This window comes from Giraffa tippelskirchi, chromosome 11 (assembly GCF_054371585.1).
Source record: "Giraffa tippelskirchi isolate mGirTip1 chromosome 11, T2T-mGirTip1v1.2.pri, whole genome shotgun sequence".
NCBI classification, from domain to species: Eukaryota; Metazoa; Chordata; class Mammalia; order Artiodactyla; family Giraffidae; genus Giraffa; species Giraffa tippelskirchi.
In genome coordinates, this window is record NC_137285.1 from 61,313,521 (window position 1) to 61,329,768 (window position 16,248).

At 42.9% G+C, this 16,248-nt stretch overlaps 1 protein-coding gene across 8 annotated transcripts in view; it reads left to right on the forward strand.

The window, feature by feature from the left end:
• FHIP1A (FHF complex subunit HOOK interacting protein 1A) overlaps window positions 1-16,248 on the forward strand; it is a 381,881-nt gene that overhangs the window by 280,507 nt on the left and 85,126 nt on the right. For 7 of the 8 annotated variants that reach the window (XM_081544005.1, XM_081544003.1, XM_081544002.1 and 4 more), the window contains one exon: window positions 11,009-11,635. In XM_081544005.1, coding sequence (XP_081400131.1) covers window positions 11,009-11,635 — 627 coding nt within the window. Of the gene's footprint in view, window positions 1-507; window positions 1,198-11,008; window positions 11,636-16,248 lie in introns of those variants that run through there. The other variant, XM_081544000.1, reaches the window with a different exon arrangement.

Here is a 16,248-nt window from a genome sequence, read left to right on the forward strand (position 1 = left end):
CGGCTTGGATCGCGGGGATCCTGGCTAAGCCAGGTGCACAGGGAAGCCAGTGGCCACAGATGCAGGCAATATGGTTCTACTAGGATTCTTTTCTAGCTCCTGGCAGCTCTAGGATTCTTTTCTGCTCAAAGGCCCTCCCTGGCTGGTCCTTGTCTGTTGCTGAGCCCAGCAGGCACTCAGAGGGCAGCCCTGGCTGGTCCTTCTCTGTTGCTGAGCCCAACAGGCACTCAAAGGCCCTCCCTGGCTGGTCCTTGTCTGTTGCTGAACCCAGCAGGCACTCAGAGGGCAGCCCTGGCTGGTCCTTCTCTGTTGCTGAGCCCAGCAGGCACTCAAAGGCCCTCGCTGGCCGGTCCTTCTCTGTTGCTGAGCCCAGCAGGCACTCAAAGGCCCTCCCTGGCCGGTCCTTGTCTGTTGCTGAGCCCAGCAGGCACTCAGAGGGCAGCCCTGGCAGGTCCTTGTCTGTTGCTGAGCCCAGCAGGCACTCAGAGGGCAGCCCTGGCAGGTCCTTGTCTGTTGCTGAGCCCAGCAGGCACTCAGAGGGCAGCCCTGGCTGGTCCTTCTCTGTTGCTCAGCCCAGCAGGCACTCAGAGGGCAGCCCTGGCTGGTCCTTGTCTGTTGCTCAGCCCAGCAGGCACTCAGAGGGCAGCCCTGGCTGGTCCTTCTCTGTTGCTCAGCCCAGCAGGCACTCAGAGGGCAGCCCTGGCTGGTCCTTCTCTGTTGCTCAGCCCAGCAGGCACTCAGAGGGCAGCCCTGGCTGGTCCTTCTCTGTTGCTCAGCCAAGCAGGCACTCAGAGGGCAGCCCTGGCTGGTCCTTGTCTGTTGCTGAACCCCGCAGGCACTCAGAGGGCAGCCCTGGCTGGTCCTTGTCTGTTGCTGAGCCCAGCAGGCACTCAGAGGGCAGCCCTGGCTGGAGTCTTTCTCTATTGGTCAGCTCCCTGCCGCAGGCGTGTGTGGAGAGAGAGGCTTCCGTGATGGTTCCTCCCCCTGAGTGTGACTCAGCAGTAGCGCCTTATCTTCATGGCTGCCTGGCGTTCCTCCAAAGGCACTCCCCGCCTCGGATTTCTTTCCTCCCATCCCTTCCGGCAGTCGCCCCGCCATCGCCATCGACAGCAGTCCTCGCCCCCGGATTGCCCTCCCGTCCGCACTCTCCAGCTCCCAGCCTCTGTGCCTTCTGGTGGATTCCCATCCCTGTCCAGGGTATGTCGGGCCGCGGCATGGATCAACTGTGCGGTTCTTACTCCATTGAGACTATCACAGATTGGCTGCTTTAATCTCTGATAGCTTCAGATGCTTCCCTTCTGTTCGAATTGAATGTCCTGGATTCAAGGATCTCTCCCCTGCTTCAGCTCCCCCATCCCTGGCTGCAGATTGGTCCTGCTCTCTCTCATCCTCCTCCTTGCTTCCTTCCTTTGTCCTCCCGAGTTTTTCATGGATCGGTATATTCCTTTAGGGTGGTAGGGACTCCTGCTAGTACTCACCTTCTGCTCGGTGAGAAATTCTGCATTTGAAGATGTACTCTCAATGCATTCATGGGGAGAGATGTACTCCACCATCCTGTCGACCTACTCCTCCATTGTATTGTTGACCACCAGTCTAGGCTTTTAAAGAACCGTTAAGCTATTTTGGATGACAACATGAGATACATTATTATAAAATGATTAATATTGATCGTAGGAATTAAGGGAAGGGACTATTATGGATGGAAATGGCCTGTGGAATCCAGGAAGTGAGATTTTGTTAGCTTGACTGTGAGAAAAGAAGGGTTTGATGACAGAAAGGATAAGAATATTTTTTTCCTTTCTGAAGGGAGCGGTATTAGGAGCAAATGACCAGCTTTGGCTTTTTTCAATGGTTTCAAAAAAAAAAAAAAATGGTGAGGAAATCAGGGCAAGGCAGAGCTGTGGTGCTAAGTTTGAGACAAGGAATGAGACCTTCAGTTGATAAAAATAAATGCTGTTTATTTATTGTTTTTGGAGTTTCATGCTAACGCTTTGCTGTGAGTTGTTCAGGCGGAGACTGGTTCAGGTGAAGAGCGGTTGCAGAGGATTGGGAAATGAGCTACAATCTGACATAAACTCCCGTGACTAGTGTGATGTAGGCCCCAGGTTCCCCTGAGGCAACCCAAGGAAACCTCTAAGGCTGGTAGGAAATGTGATACAGGTGGAATGGTGTGACTACGTTCTGTTTACTGAAGTGTTACATTAGCCAGCAAGTACCATGCTTTTTCAGATGTTAGATTAGGGAAGATGAGGGCAACAAAAGTCAGTGGTGTCCAAAGTTCTGTTAGGATACTTAAGTACAAATTCAGCATAACTAACTTGTGTTTGACAGATTCTGTTCTCCTGTTTATTAGGAGCTTCTACTTCAGACCTTCTACTTCAGGGGTATCCACTTACCCACCAACACTTCCCAATCTGTCAGGGACTGCCAGTTATACAACCACCCATCATCCAAGGCTGTCAGGAGAGACCTTGAGTGCCACTGGTCACTTGAGTTTCCTAACTGGTTCCAGGGTACAGTGACCTCAGGGCATCCTCAGGATAGTTCTATAGTGGACATCCCAGAATAGTGGACACTGGAGAATCCAGGCTGTGGGAAGTAGCCTCTGGCCTGTACATCCTGTCATCTTCTGAGACGTCATTTTCTGCCGTGGTAGCCAGGGCAATGAATCTAAAACCCAGGTCTGCCCAGGGCATTCCTGTAATTGGACACTTCAGTGGCTTCTGGCCACCTACATGCCCGGCTGGGAGATAGGGTTCTTTATGTCATGGCCTCTTTCACTCCTCGTCTCTCATTTAATCTCCAAAAATGCAAAATTACTTGGCGTTCCTAGCCATCCCTTCTCCTGGCATCACACCTTATGCTGTTCCATGCCACCTGCCTCAGGCACTTCCTCCTCTTCTGCCTGGAATATACCCCGCTCTGGTTAGCACCTTCTTCTGCAAGCCCCATTGAGAACATCATTTCCTCCAGGAAACCTCCTCTGCCCTCTTTTGTGCTCCCACTCTGTGCTCCAACAGCATCTTGAGTGTTCTTTCACAGTTACACCCACCACCTTTTATTAAAAGTACATGTATAATATCTTCTTCCCAGTCTCATTACAAGCTCCTCATGATCGGAAGCCATTTATTTGTAGTTCACAAAATCTCCAGTGCCAAGAATATTGTAGGCATGTGTAGATGTAGATGTTTAATAAATTATTGAACTGAAAGGAAATATGAAATATAACTTTAGAAGAGTTAAGAGACTTGGAAAACGGACACCAGTATTAAAACATTGGCTATAATTTGCTACTGGTAAGATCTTTAGACTTGAGAGAGAAAGAGTCAGAATATATTTAGTGTTTATAGTCGTCTAGAAGCACAGGTTATAGCCTAGCAGATTATTGTTTTTATCTCTTGCCTTTGTTTCTTCTGAATGGAAGAGAGAGCAGGACATAAGAAGCGTTGGTCCATCGGATAATGAACTATCCAACTGTATTGCCATATGAACTAACTTCCTCCCCTCTCAGTTATTAATGGCACATTTTTATTTTTAAAGCTTTATGGCCTTTGCTCTGTTCCTTCTCTATCCTTTCCTTTCACGTATTGAATCATTATTAGTTATATACTAAATGATGCCTGCTCTTAAAACCAAGAGACCAGAGGTTAAAAAAACTCAATCAGAAATGAGAAAAGCACATTTCTGTGTGCTTCTTAATAGTACAAAGCTTCTCCTGACTACTCTCGGCCTCCAGAAAATAAGCTGTTATATAATTTTTTAAGCTAAAAGCGTATCAGAGCTCAGATAGTGTAATGGTGATGATAAAGAAACGCTAGTGGATTTAGTTGGAGAAGGAAATGGCAACCCACTCCAGTGTTCTTGCCTGGAGAATCCCAGGGACGGGGGAGCCTGGTGGGCGGCCGTCTGTGGGGTCGCACAGAGTCGGACACGACTGAAGCGACTTAGCAGCAGCAGCAGCAGTGGATTTAGTAGCCATTTTCTTCTTGGAGGGGATGGGGCTGAGAAAAAAACTGAATCTGGCTTGATTAAGTGAAATGTCTTCCTATAATAATGAAGATTAGATAATATGTTCTAAATACGGTAACCTGTGCAGAGCCCCAAGTAGCCTGACTCCATTGAAGAAGCACAGAGATCACAGTGAAGACGGCTTTGAGGTCAGCGTCCCCTGATTTCACAGCCAGGGAATTTCACAGTCTGTTCCCTGTGACATTCCTTCTCTTGCTCCGTTCATCTTCACTCTTGTGGTCTGTGCCTCGTCATAGACTAAATAACAGAGGGAAATTACGTGAAATCTTTAAGAGATGAAAGACTGGAAAACGTTAGAGAACTCCGTGCTCAGTCTTCTCAATATCTTTCTTAGTAAAGTGATGTTCGTTAATATTTAAAAATTGTATCAAGTAGCTCTAGACTTGACAGTAGAAAGTAAAGCAGAACAAAAGCTATGCTTCCTCAGAGGGCCAAGGCATTGACTTGTTGTTGAATATGTTGAAATCTCAGAAGCTTTCCTACTGTATGCTTGGTGATAAGTCTGTTTTTGCTGTGCTTGGAATTACAGGGGTCTCTGGAATATTACTACACAGATCATTACTCTCTCCCCTAATACTGAAACTTTAGAAAAAAAATTGTGGGTTAGTTTACATATTATCTTATTAGTTGATGCTCCTACTATGCTTCTGTATTATAGTGATTACTGTACTACTCTGGTCACAAGGAGGTATGGCATGTAGATACAGTTTCTGCTTTATCCTGTTTAATTCTAGATTTAGACACATCTCTATAGTTCAGAATTGAAGCCGATGTTAACAAGTTCTGCAGGTACACATATATTATTAGGCTGTTACCTTAATATAAGAAGAAATGATTGTGTAAAGGTCTCCCATGGGAATAGGTGTGTAAGAAATAACCTAGATTGCAGGACACAGTTGCTACGTAATAAACAAGGACTGAATGGAAATTTGCTTTTGCTGTAGTTAATTTGGTACATTAAATGGACTTTGACTTTAAGATCACTAAATCCTGTCCTCCTGTGTGATGGAAAATGTTGCTTGGTAACTTGTTTTTTTTTCCACAATGCCACTTTAAATTAGCATTCTAAAGGGTTTGGAAGTATGGGTTGTATTCTGTGACTTTTTTGAAATAACTAGGCTCTAACCAAAGTAGCATAAATAGTCATCTATTGATACCTGAGTGTATATAAGATATAGAATGATAGTAAGGTGGAGTCAAAGCTAACCTCCTGTCAGAGAAATGTTCATTTTTATCATGAAGAATTTGTTGTCATGTGGTGAGATTATGTGATTTATGTATATCTTTCATTCTGAAAGCATTTGAGCTTCCTATTTAGAATTTGTGCATATTTGAAATTCAGACCCATTTTCGCTGAGTCATAGGAGCCATCATTAAAGCTAAGGATAGGAGTAGCTGATATTCCTTAATGGAAGAAATATGCTATTTGTTCATCTTTTTGAGCTCTAATAATCCTCATATTTACAGGTCAAATAACTTTGAAGTTAGGTTAAAAATTTAGCTATGTTGGTCAGATGATAATTTGTATGCCATTGCTCATACTGTTGATTTTTTGTGTATTTGTTTCTTTTTAGAATCGTAATACATGATTTGGGCTTTTGATCCTTTTGTATTTATATCCTTATGTATATAAATTTACATATATATTTTTATTATATTTATGTTATACATGTAATGTATATAACATATATTAAATTTATATGTGTAAATTTACAGACATGTAAATTTAATATATGTGAATTTGCGCATATATGTAAAATTTATGCAAATATATAAATGACTCCATATTTATATGTATGCATGTGTGTATATATAGTGTATATACAAAAGCTTGTATATGTTACAGTTGGTAGATCAACAAATGCCTGGCTGTAATTGGAAAACCATTTACAGTGCTGTATCTGATCTTATTTGGGTTATATAGTGAGCATGGGCTCAGATATGCAGATGACACCACCCTTATGGCAGAAAGTGAAGAAGAACTAAAGAGCCTCTTGATGAAAGTGAAAGTGGAGAGTGAAAAAGTTGGCTTAAAGCTCAACATTCAAAAAACTAAGATCATGGCATCTGGTCCCATCACTTCATGGCAGATAGATGGGGAAACAGTGGAAACAGTGGCTGACTTTATTTTTCTGGGCTCCAAAATCACTGCAGATGGTGACTGCAGGCATGAAATTGAAAGACGCTTATTCCTTGGAAGGAAAGTTGTGACCAACCCAGATAGCATATTAAAAAGCAGAGACATTGCTTTGCCAACAAAGGTCCGTCTAGTCAAGGCTATGGTTTTTCCAGTGGTCATGTATGGATGTGAGAGTTGGACTATAAAGAAAGCTGAGCGCCGAAGAATTGATGCTTTTGAACTGTGGTGTTGAAGAAGACTCTTGAGAGTCCCTTGGACTGCAAGGAGATCCAACCAGTCCATCCTAAAGGAGATCAGTCCTGGGTGTCCATTGGAAGGACTGATGTTGAAGCTGAAACTCCAATACTTTGGCCACCTGTTGGGAAGAGCTGACTCATTTGAAAAGACCCTGATGATGGGAAAGATTGAGGGCAGGAGGAGAGGGGGATGACAGAGGATGAGATGGCTGGATGGCATCACCGACTCGATGGATATGGGTTTGGGTGGATTTAGGGAGTTAGTGATGGACAGGGAGGCCTGGCGTGCTGCGGATCATGGGGTCTCAAAGAGTTGGACACGACTGAGCGACTGAACTGAACTGAACTGATGGGCTTTATCAGGGGTTGATAAGGTTTGTTCAGTGGTATTTGGCCTAACAAAAGTGAAAGTGAAAGTTGCTCAGTCATGTCTGACTCTTTGCAACCCCATGGATTATACAGTCCATGGAATTCTCCAGGCCAAAATACTGGAGTGGTAGCCTTTCCCTTCTCTAGGGGATCTTCCCAACCCAAGGATCGAACCTAGGTTTCCCGCATTGCAGGCGGATTCTTTACCAGCTGAGTCACAAAGGAAGCTGCCTAACAAAGTGAACTTGTTTAGTAAAGGAAATATTTGCCAAGTATATTTTCCTACTTGGATCTCTCTGCCCCCATAATTGTGTTTTCTTCCCCTAAACTGAATCCTTGAGACTAAGCACATATGGCTGAGAAAGAGCTAGGGCTGGGGAATTGGAGGCAAGTTTGAGAGTATAAGAGGGTTATCAGGGGAGTGGATCAGGCAGTAGATGAGTGAAACTGGGCAGCAAGCAGAAATCAGGGCCCAGGAGTGTTGGAGTTTGGTGGGAGTGATGTGAGAGGAGGGCACATAAGGGAAAAATTAAAAAGTCGAGGTCACATCAGGAACTAGCCTGCAGAACCCGAAAGGGCTCTGACCCCACCTGGACGGCTGACTTGGGACATCAGAACAGACGTTCCTAGGGGTTTCAGGGCTGGCCAGTGTGCTCAGCCGGGAAGCTCCCTAGGCATTCCCTGTCAGGGTGGGAACCAGGCGCAGGGTGTGGGCCCGCGGAGCACACTTGCAAAAGCAGGTCAAGGGTGTGTCTGCCTAAAAGGGAAAGGGAGGTGGCCCGGGATCTTCCCGACAGCTTGAAGAGGGAGGTTAAGGCTGAGTGGCGACACAGGCAGAGCCAGCACTTTGCTGAGCACTGTGGTTTCCATGACTTGGGCCGGGTTGTAACACACCAGTCAAGCCTCCAGGCCAGACTGGGGAACGAGTCAGGGGCCCTGTTCCAGCACAGGTCTGTTCTCATGTTTCTCTGCCCGTGAACCCAGAAGGTGGTGTAGAAGAGCTTCTGTAAGGGGGATACAGAGAGAGGTTTCAGTGTAACAGCTGCTATGTAGTGTACATTCTGTATAAAAATCTCAGTTCTCTCTTTTGGGTTTTTCGTGGCCCCTTCCCCACCAAAAGTAGGTCTGTTTGCAGAGGAGTGTCTTGGAATAAATCATATAAGTGAAGATTAATCCATGAGAAAAGTGTGGCTTGTCATCATGTAAATAGTTTTGCTCTATATTTACATATATACATTTAGATATTTTATAAATATTTAAAGGCATGCCTATAGAATAAACACATATGCATATATGAAAATTTATACTGGTTAGGAGTTTCTGTTAATTACTGTTTTAACTCAGTGTTTGGTCTTTTTTTTAGACATAAGAACAAAATTACTTTGTTTTTTTTTTTTTACTTATGTTATGAAATTAGATCAATTCATAGGAAAGAAGAACTAATTAACCTTACAATCTCATTATATCTTCAAACTCATTTCTAAGTATGGGTCTATTTGTCAGTATGTTTAGTTTTTAACTTAAATTATTTCTCCTTATATATTGGCATGTAATGATATGATTCAGTTCGTATTTATTTTTAATAGCATTAGTATATGGTGATGTAACATAGTGATTATAACTCTCTTATTCTTGACCATTTGGGTCAATGATATTTTTATTTTTCATTATTGAAAATATAGCTGGTGTAAACATTTTAAAACAAATTATCATTGTGTTGTTTCCTTGAGGCATTTTCCCCAAAGTGAGATTAACAAGTCAAAGGGCAGGAACAACTTCATAGCTTCTGTTACATGTTGCCAGATTGTTTTCTAGAAAGATGGAGCTCATTTGCAGTGCCGCTATCGATGTATAATGCACAGTCCCAGTTTCAGATAGTTTAGACAGTCTAAGCATACATGAAAAGTATAATTACATTTCTACCCCGAGGCCTTGCTGTATAGATAGCTCTCATAAGTAAACTCAATATGTGAACTTTGAAATTATAGAATTAATATAAGTATAGAGCTAATTTGCTCTTCAGAATGTGGAGCCTTGAAGGGGGCTTTGGGGCTGGAGAGCATGCTATATTGAGGTGGTGCCCCCTTTTGGACGAGTCTGGTACTGCGATCCCACACTGAGGCTTTTGTCAAGGTCAGAACCAAGGGAAAGGAGGACAGCAGATCCCGGTGTTTCTCACAGTGACATCCTCAGGCTTGTGCGGAGTCCGGGAGGGCTTCATGGAGGTTGGGGGAGAGGGGGGCACTCTGCAGTCCACGTGCAGCCATGAAGAGGGGATGGCCATTGGGAAGGCCTGGGCCACAAGTCCCTGAGCTGTGTATGTCCTGGGTAACTGCTAACCGAAGCCTTCCTCCTGAAACTCAGCTCAAGGGTGTTCGGGGTGATATTTTTCCTGACAGTATTTTTAATTTTATAGTGGAAGCCGATGGAGATTACAGATTCTGTAGAAATTTATTCATCCACAAGGATACTAGCCTAGTCTATAAATGTTCTTTTACTCTGCTTCAGAAAGGGGAAAGACTTAGACTTTTCCCTGAGAAATAAATTTCCCTCATTGCTCACGCCTGCTGACATAGCCTTGTTCTTTTGCCAGTTTCCACAGTGACTTGCAAAAATTCTATAACCTAAATACCAGAACATGTAACAGCAGGTCCTAGAACTGGGCCGGGAGGGTAAGACCGAAGTGAAACAGATTCCACAGAGCGGGTGGTTCAGAAAGGCAAAAAGGAACAACTTAAAGTCAGTGATAAAATGCTTGAGAATTAACACGTGTATACATTTTAAAGGAAGTGAATTGAATGGATATTTATCGTAGAAATTACAAGTCATAAAGTTTAATGGAAGCTGAGATATAAAATTGTTTTAATTTTCAGGTACCAAAGTAGAAGTTAAGTATTGATGGGTGGAGAGAGAGAGGAAGTGTTAAAAGGCCAGCAGTTAGGGAGAGAAACACCTAGACTTGTCACATGAGATTGTTTACTTTTTTAATTTTCAGTAATTTTTTTCTTTTTTGGTGGTACATATAAATATATGAAACAAGCTCTGCCATCTTTATCATTTTTAGTCAGTGGCATTAGCTACATTCACAATGTTGTGCACCCATCACTATTATTTTCAAAACTTTTTCGTTACCCCAAATAGAAACCCTGTGCTCTAGGGATTTATTTTGTAATTGGTTATCTCAAAATTTTTTTTCTGGCTTGAAAAAATACACCATTCAAACTCTTCACGCTTAAAATTTCAGCATATGCCGTACGTTAGGGGATTCTTCTAGGTATGTGTCTCAGGTTCATTAGTTCCTTTTCCCCCTTCCTAATGATGCCTGCTTTACTGAAGAGGGTGCCAATCAAGGAGGGCAGGGAGGGCTGTTGTTCTGCCAGGGGCATGTGAGGAGCTGCATTCTGCAGCTGAAAGCTTCAAATCAGTGCTATTTGTAGGGGAACAACGGTAGTCTTGCTCATTTAATGTATTTTAAGATTTAACAGCCCTATTATATTCTTGACAGCTTAAAAAAAATTTCAGACCTTGTCATTACTTTGAACACAACAGCTATTACTATTGTTATGTATTTTTTTTAGTCTTTTTTCACTTTCATGTTTTCGATGTAGTTGATCATGATGAGTCTAATTGTATACAATTAACTTATTTTTTCATCTGACATATCATTTACAGTTTTTTTTTTTTAATTTTGCTCAATAGTCTTCATAATAATAGGCCCAGGAATGTATGTAGCTTAATTTACATAACCATATTACTTTCTTTGACATTTAGGTTGCCAACATGTGTAACTAGGATAAATGAACCACTTCAAACATCTTCTTTCTGTAGTTTTTAACCTCTTCATTTTATTCTCATGAGAGGGAGATGCAGAAAGCTCACATATCTTGTTTTTCCCAAACTTTAAACTTTTTATTTTGTATTGGGATGTAGCCGATTAACAATGTTGTTGTAGTTTCAGGTGAACAGTGAGGGGACTCAACCATACATATACATATATCCATTCTCCCCTAAACCTCCCTCCCATCCAGACTGCCGCATGACTGAGCAGAGTTCCATGTGCTATACAGTAGGTCCTTCTTGGTTATCCATTTTGAATATAGCATTGCTCACATATATCTTGTTGGGGGTCATGGCTCTTGCATTTTCCATGAAGATTTGGTACAATCAGCAGTGGTATGTTTTTGTAAGCTATGATAAACATCGGATGGATGACACATACTTGATTTGGTTACAGGTTGTGAAAATCTTAGAGAAGCATGACCCCTTGAAGAACACCCAGGCAAAATACGGGTCCATCCCTCCAGATGAGGCCAGCGCTGTACAGAACTATGTAGAGCACATGCTCTTTCTGCTGATTGAAGAGCAAGCCAGGGATGCTGCCATGGGGCCAATCCTGGAATTTGTGGTCTCCGAGAACATCATGGAGAAACTCTTCCTTTGGAGCTTGAGGCGGGAATTTACCGATGAGACTAAAATGGAGCAGCTCAAGATGTATGAGATGCTGATCACCCAGTCCCACCAGCCTCTGCTGCACCACAAGCCCATTCTGAAGCCTCTGATGATGTTGCTGAGCTCTTGTTCGGGAACAACCACCCCCACTGTGGAGGGGAAGCTGGTGGTCCTGCTCAATCAGCTCTGTTCCATTCTTGCCAAAGATCCATCCATCCTGGAACTCTTCTTCCACACTAGTGAGGACCAAGGGGCCGCGAACTTCCTCATCTTCTCCCTTCTGATCCCCTTCATTCACCGGGAGGGGACCGTAGGCCAGCAGGCCCGGGATGCCTTGCTCTTCATCATGTCTCTCTCTGCCGAGAACAGTGTGGTGGCTCATCACATCGTGGAGAACACCTACTTTTGTCCAGTAAGTTCTTCTTGTTGGCCCATCTTCCTCCCTCTTCTCCTCTCTTGGGCTGATGATAAATACTTTTTTTTAAAGCTCCTTTAGATTGTTATTTGCATCTCTTTTGTGCTGAAAATCTTGTTTCTTGTTTTTTTTGTTATTGTTATTTGTTTGTTTTTGGCTGTGCTGTGTGACATGCAGGATCATAGTTCTTTAACCTGGGATCAAACCCTTGCATTGGAAGCACAGAGGCTTAATGGATATTTTTTCATTCTTTGTTTTTGTAGCAAACTGTTCTTGGCACCTTCTATGGAAACATGTTTAGAGGAAATATTTTGGAGGGAGCAGAGGAATTTAAGTTGAGATGCTCTGTGGCTGAGCAATGTCAGCTGGAAATAAGCCAATAGAGGAAACTATATGTGTTACTGTTTCTTGGTTCATTTCTGTTGGGTTAGGAGCTGTTTTGTTTTTTCTAAGAGCATCTTCTGGGCGATTGGTAAAACCTGCTCACCTTATATTCTTAGCTTTTCAGGTTGGTTTTGAGCCAATGAGTCCTGGCATATGGTCAGACCCCTCACAGTGGGCTTCACAAATTAGTTTGTTTTGCAGCAAGATAATGACCAAAATTGTAAATCCAAAGCACTGATTTGATTTTAAAAGGAGAAATACATATTTACAGTTTGAAGTAGCAAGAAGTCCTCTACTCTGTATAGTTTCTTAAGAGTAGGTTGGTGAGAAATAGAGAGTAAGGCCTTATGTGGATGCCTGAGGAGTCAGGCCCAGTCATAGGCCTGGAAAATAATAGGGACTGTCTCAGGCTCTCACAAAGCTGTAAGCCTCTGATTGCTTTCTGCTGTTAGGGTCACCTTGGGAAGGGGTATTTAAACAACAGGTTTATAGATTTGTAGAGTTCCATAGAATAGCAGGAAGAGATAAAAAAGCCTTCTTAAGTAAACAATGGAAAGAAATAGAGAAAGAACAGAATGGGAAATACTAGAGACCTCTTCAAGAAAATTAAGAGATATCAAGGGAACATTGCATGCAAAGATGGGCACAACAAAGGACCGAAACAGCAAGGACCTAACAGAGGCAGAAGAGATTAAGGGGAGGTGGCAAGAATACACAGAAGAACTTTATAAGAAATATCTTAATGACCCAGATAACCACGGTGATTTGATCACTCACCTAGAGCCGGACATCCTGGAATGTGAAGTCAAATGGGCCTTAGGAAGCATCACTATGAACAAAGCTAGTGGAGGTGATGGAATTCCACTTGAGCTATTTCAAATCCTACAAGATGATACTGTGAAAGTGCTGCACTCAATATGCCAGCAAATTTGGAAACCTCAGCAGTGGCCACAGGACTGGAAAAGGTCAGTTTTCATTCCAGTTTCAAAGAAGGGCAATTCCAAAGAATGTTCAAACTACCACACAATTGTACTCATTTCACATGTTAGTAAGGTTATGTTCAAAATCCTTCAAGCTAGGCTTCAGCAGAAGGCAAACTGAGAACTTCCATATGTACAAGTTGAATTTAGAAAAGGCAGAGGAACCAGAGATTAAATGGCCAAAATCCTTTGGATCATAGAAAAAGCAAGGGAATTCCAGAAAAACATCTACTTCTGCTTCATTGACTGCTAAAGCCTTTGACCTTGTGGATCACAACAAACTGTGGAAAATTCTTAAAGAGATGGGAATAGCAGACCACCTTACCTGCCTCCAACAAAACCTGTATGCAGGTCAAGAAGCAACAGTTAGAACCAGACATGGAACAATGGACTGGTTCAAAATTGAGAAAGGAGTACATCAAGGGTATATATTGTCACACTGCTTATTTAACTTATATGCAGGGTACATTATGTGAAATACCAGGCTGGATGAATCACAGGGTGGAATCAAGATTTCTGGGAGATATATCAACAACCTCAGGTATGCAGATGATAGTACCGTAATGGCAGAAAGAGAAAAGGAACTAAAGAGCCTCTTGATGAAGGTGAAAGAGGAGAGTGGAAAAGCTGGCTTAAAACTCAACATTAAAAAAAAAACCAAGATCACGGCATCTGGTTCCATTACTTCATGGCAAATAGATGGGGAAACAATGGAAACAGCGTTTCTCTTCTTGGGCTCCAAAATCACTGCAGATGATGACTGCAGCCATGAAATTAAGACACTTGTTCCTTGGAAGAAAAGATATGATCAACCTAGACAGCATATTAAAAAGCAGAGACGTCACTTTGTTGACAAAGGTCCATATATGGTTTTTCCAGTAGTCACGTACAGATGTGAGAGTTGGACCATAAAGAAGGCTGAGTGCCAAAGAATTGATGCTTTTGAACTGTGGTGTTGGAGAAGACTCTTGAGAGTCCCTTGGACAGCAAGGAGATCCAACCAGTCAACCCTAAAGGAAATCAGTCCTGAATATTCATTGGAAGGACTGATGCTGAAGCTGAATCTCCAGTACTTTGGCTACCTGATGTGGAGAGCTGAGTCATTGGAAAAGACCCTGATGCTGGGAAAGATTGAGGGCAAGAGGAGAAGGGGACAACAGAGGATGAGATGGTTAGATGGCATCACCGACTGAATGGACATGAGTTTGAGCAAACTCTGGGAGATGGTGAAGGATAGGTAAGCCTGGTGTGCTGCAGTCCATGGGGGTCACAAAGAGTAGGACACGACTTAGGGACTGAACAACAGATCTTCTGTTTTGTAAAATGTTGAGCAATGGCTATTTTCATTTTCCTAACCCAGTGAACATCTCCAGTTTATTTCCATTACATATTCTTTTTACTGATCATCTCATTGTGTTTCTTTATAAACTGTATTGCCTTGAACATGCCTGATTTTTCCAGAATAGTGTGTAAGACCATTAGTGAGTTTTATAGGAACAGGCCAGGCAAATTGCCATAAGTAGATTGGATTCATTGTTAATGAACACCATGTGGGTGGTTCTTGACCCAAAGCGAGGGTATTTAGAAATGTTTGTGGGGTGTGTTTGGTTGTCAGGAGACCTGGAGGCCTGGAAGGGAGGTCATCTGGCATTTAGTGTGCAGGGGCCAGGGATGCTTAATGTCCAGTAGTTTGTGGAATGGTCACTCACAGGAAAGAATTGCCTTGCCCCAGGTGCTAATAGCCATGCCCGTGATTGACATTCTATGTTTGGCTTTGAGATTCAAGAGTAGTAATCTTCTTTATAATACTAAATTCCTGTCTTTATTAATAAACCAAACAAACTGAGGTCACTGAAGTGTCTGGTGAATATTTATTTTAGGGGGAACAAATGAGTAAAAATTTTGAGAAATAGAGTTAAGTTCAGGGCACCATATGTCTCTTTCCTTCCAGCTTCTGACCAGCAGAATCAGAAATTGCAGAAAGTGTGTGTGTGGGCTCTGTCACTCAGTCGTGTCCGACTCTTTGTAGCCCCATGGACTGTAGCCCACCAGGCTCCTCTGTCCGTGAGGTTTTCTAGGCAAGAATACGGGAGTGGGTTGCCATTTGCCCCAAAGATTGAGAGTCAGATTGGAAGAACTGATTGCATTCATCTGTGGCAGCATATTAAATCTCCTTTCCTTATTTCCTTTAAGAGAATTATAAGCTAGGTTATAAATTCTTTTAAAAGAACATATCTTTAGGCAAAAGTGTAACTTCTCACCCTGAATCTGAGTGTCTGTATTAGTTTTTTTTTAAAAACTAATTGCTTAGAGTATACTTGCTTTGCAGTGTTATTTCTGCTGTTCAGTGAAGTGAACCAGCTCTGTGTGTGCATCCCCTCCCTCTTGAGTCTCCCTTGCACCTCCACCCTCATCCCTCCCCCTAGGTCATCACAGAGCACTGAGCTGAGCTTCCTGTGATATATACGGCAGCTTCAGCTTCCAGTAGCCGTATTGGTTTTCTATTGCTGCTGTAACAAATTACCAAAAACGCTATGGCTTTAGATAACACTGATGATTATCTTACAGGAGTATCATCTTACTATAGGTTAGAAGTCCACCAGGTCTTACTGGGCTACCCTTAGCGTGTTGTCAGGGCTCGCTCCTTTTTGGAGACTCCCACGGTGAGTGCTTTTCCTCACCTTCTCCAGCTTCCAGAGGCCACCCACAGCCCTCAGCTCGTGGCTCCGCCCTTCCTTCCACAGTCAGCAGTATCGCATCTCTCACCATCCTTTTGGAGTCATGGCTCCGACTCTGCTCCTCTGCCTCCCTCTTCTGCTTCCACAAGAACCCTTGTAATTTTGTTGTGTTTGCCTGGATCATCCAGAATTTAAAGATTTTTAAGATCATCCCTGCTTAAAGATTAGCTAATTAGCACTCCTAATTCCATCTGCATCCTAATTTTCCTTTGCCATGGAACCTAATTTGTTCATGGACTCAGGAATTAGGATGCAGACAGCTTTGTGGCGGTTAGTCTGCTTCCCACAATTACCATATTCATTCAGTTTGGAGAGATCTTGGAGAAGTTTGATGAAGAACGCAGCATAATCAGGATTCTTGTAGTTTAATCTGACCATGTAAGGTTGGGAGTTGTTGAGGAAGCAGGGACACACATTAGGGCCTAGAAACAAGAGAGAATGGAATGAGAATCTAAGAGAGGTGCTGGATCTGAGCAGTGTTGAGAAGGCAGAAGCTCATTAAACAATG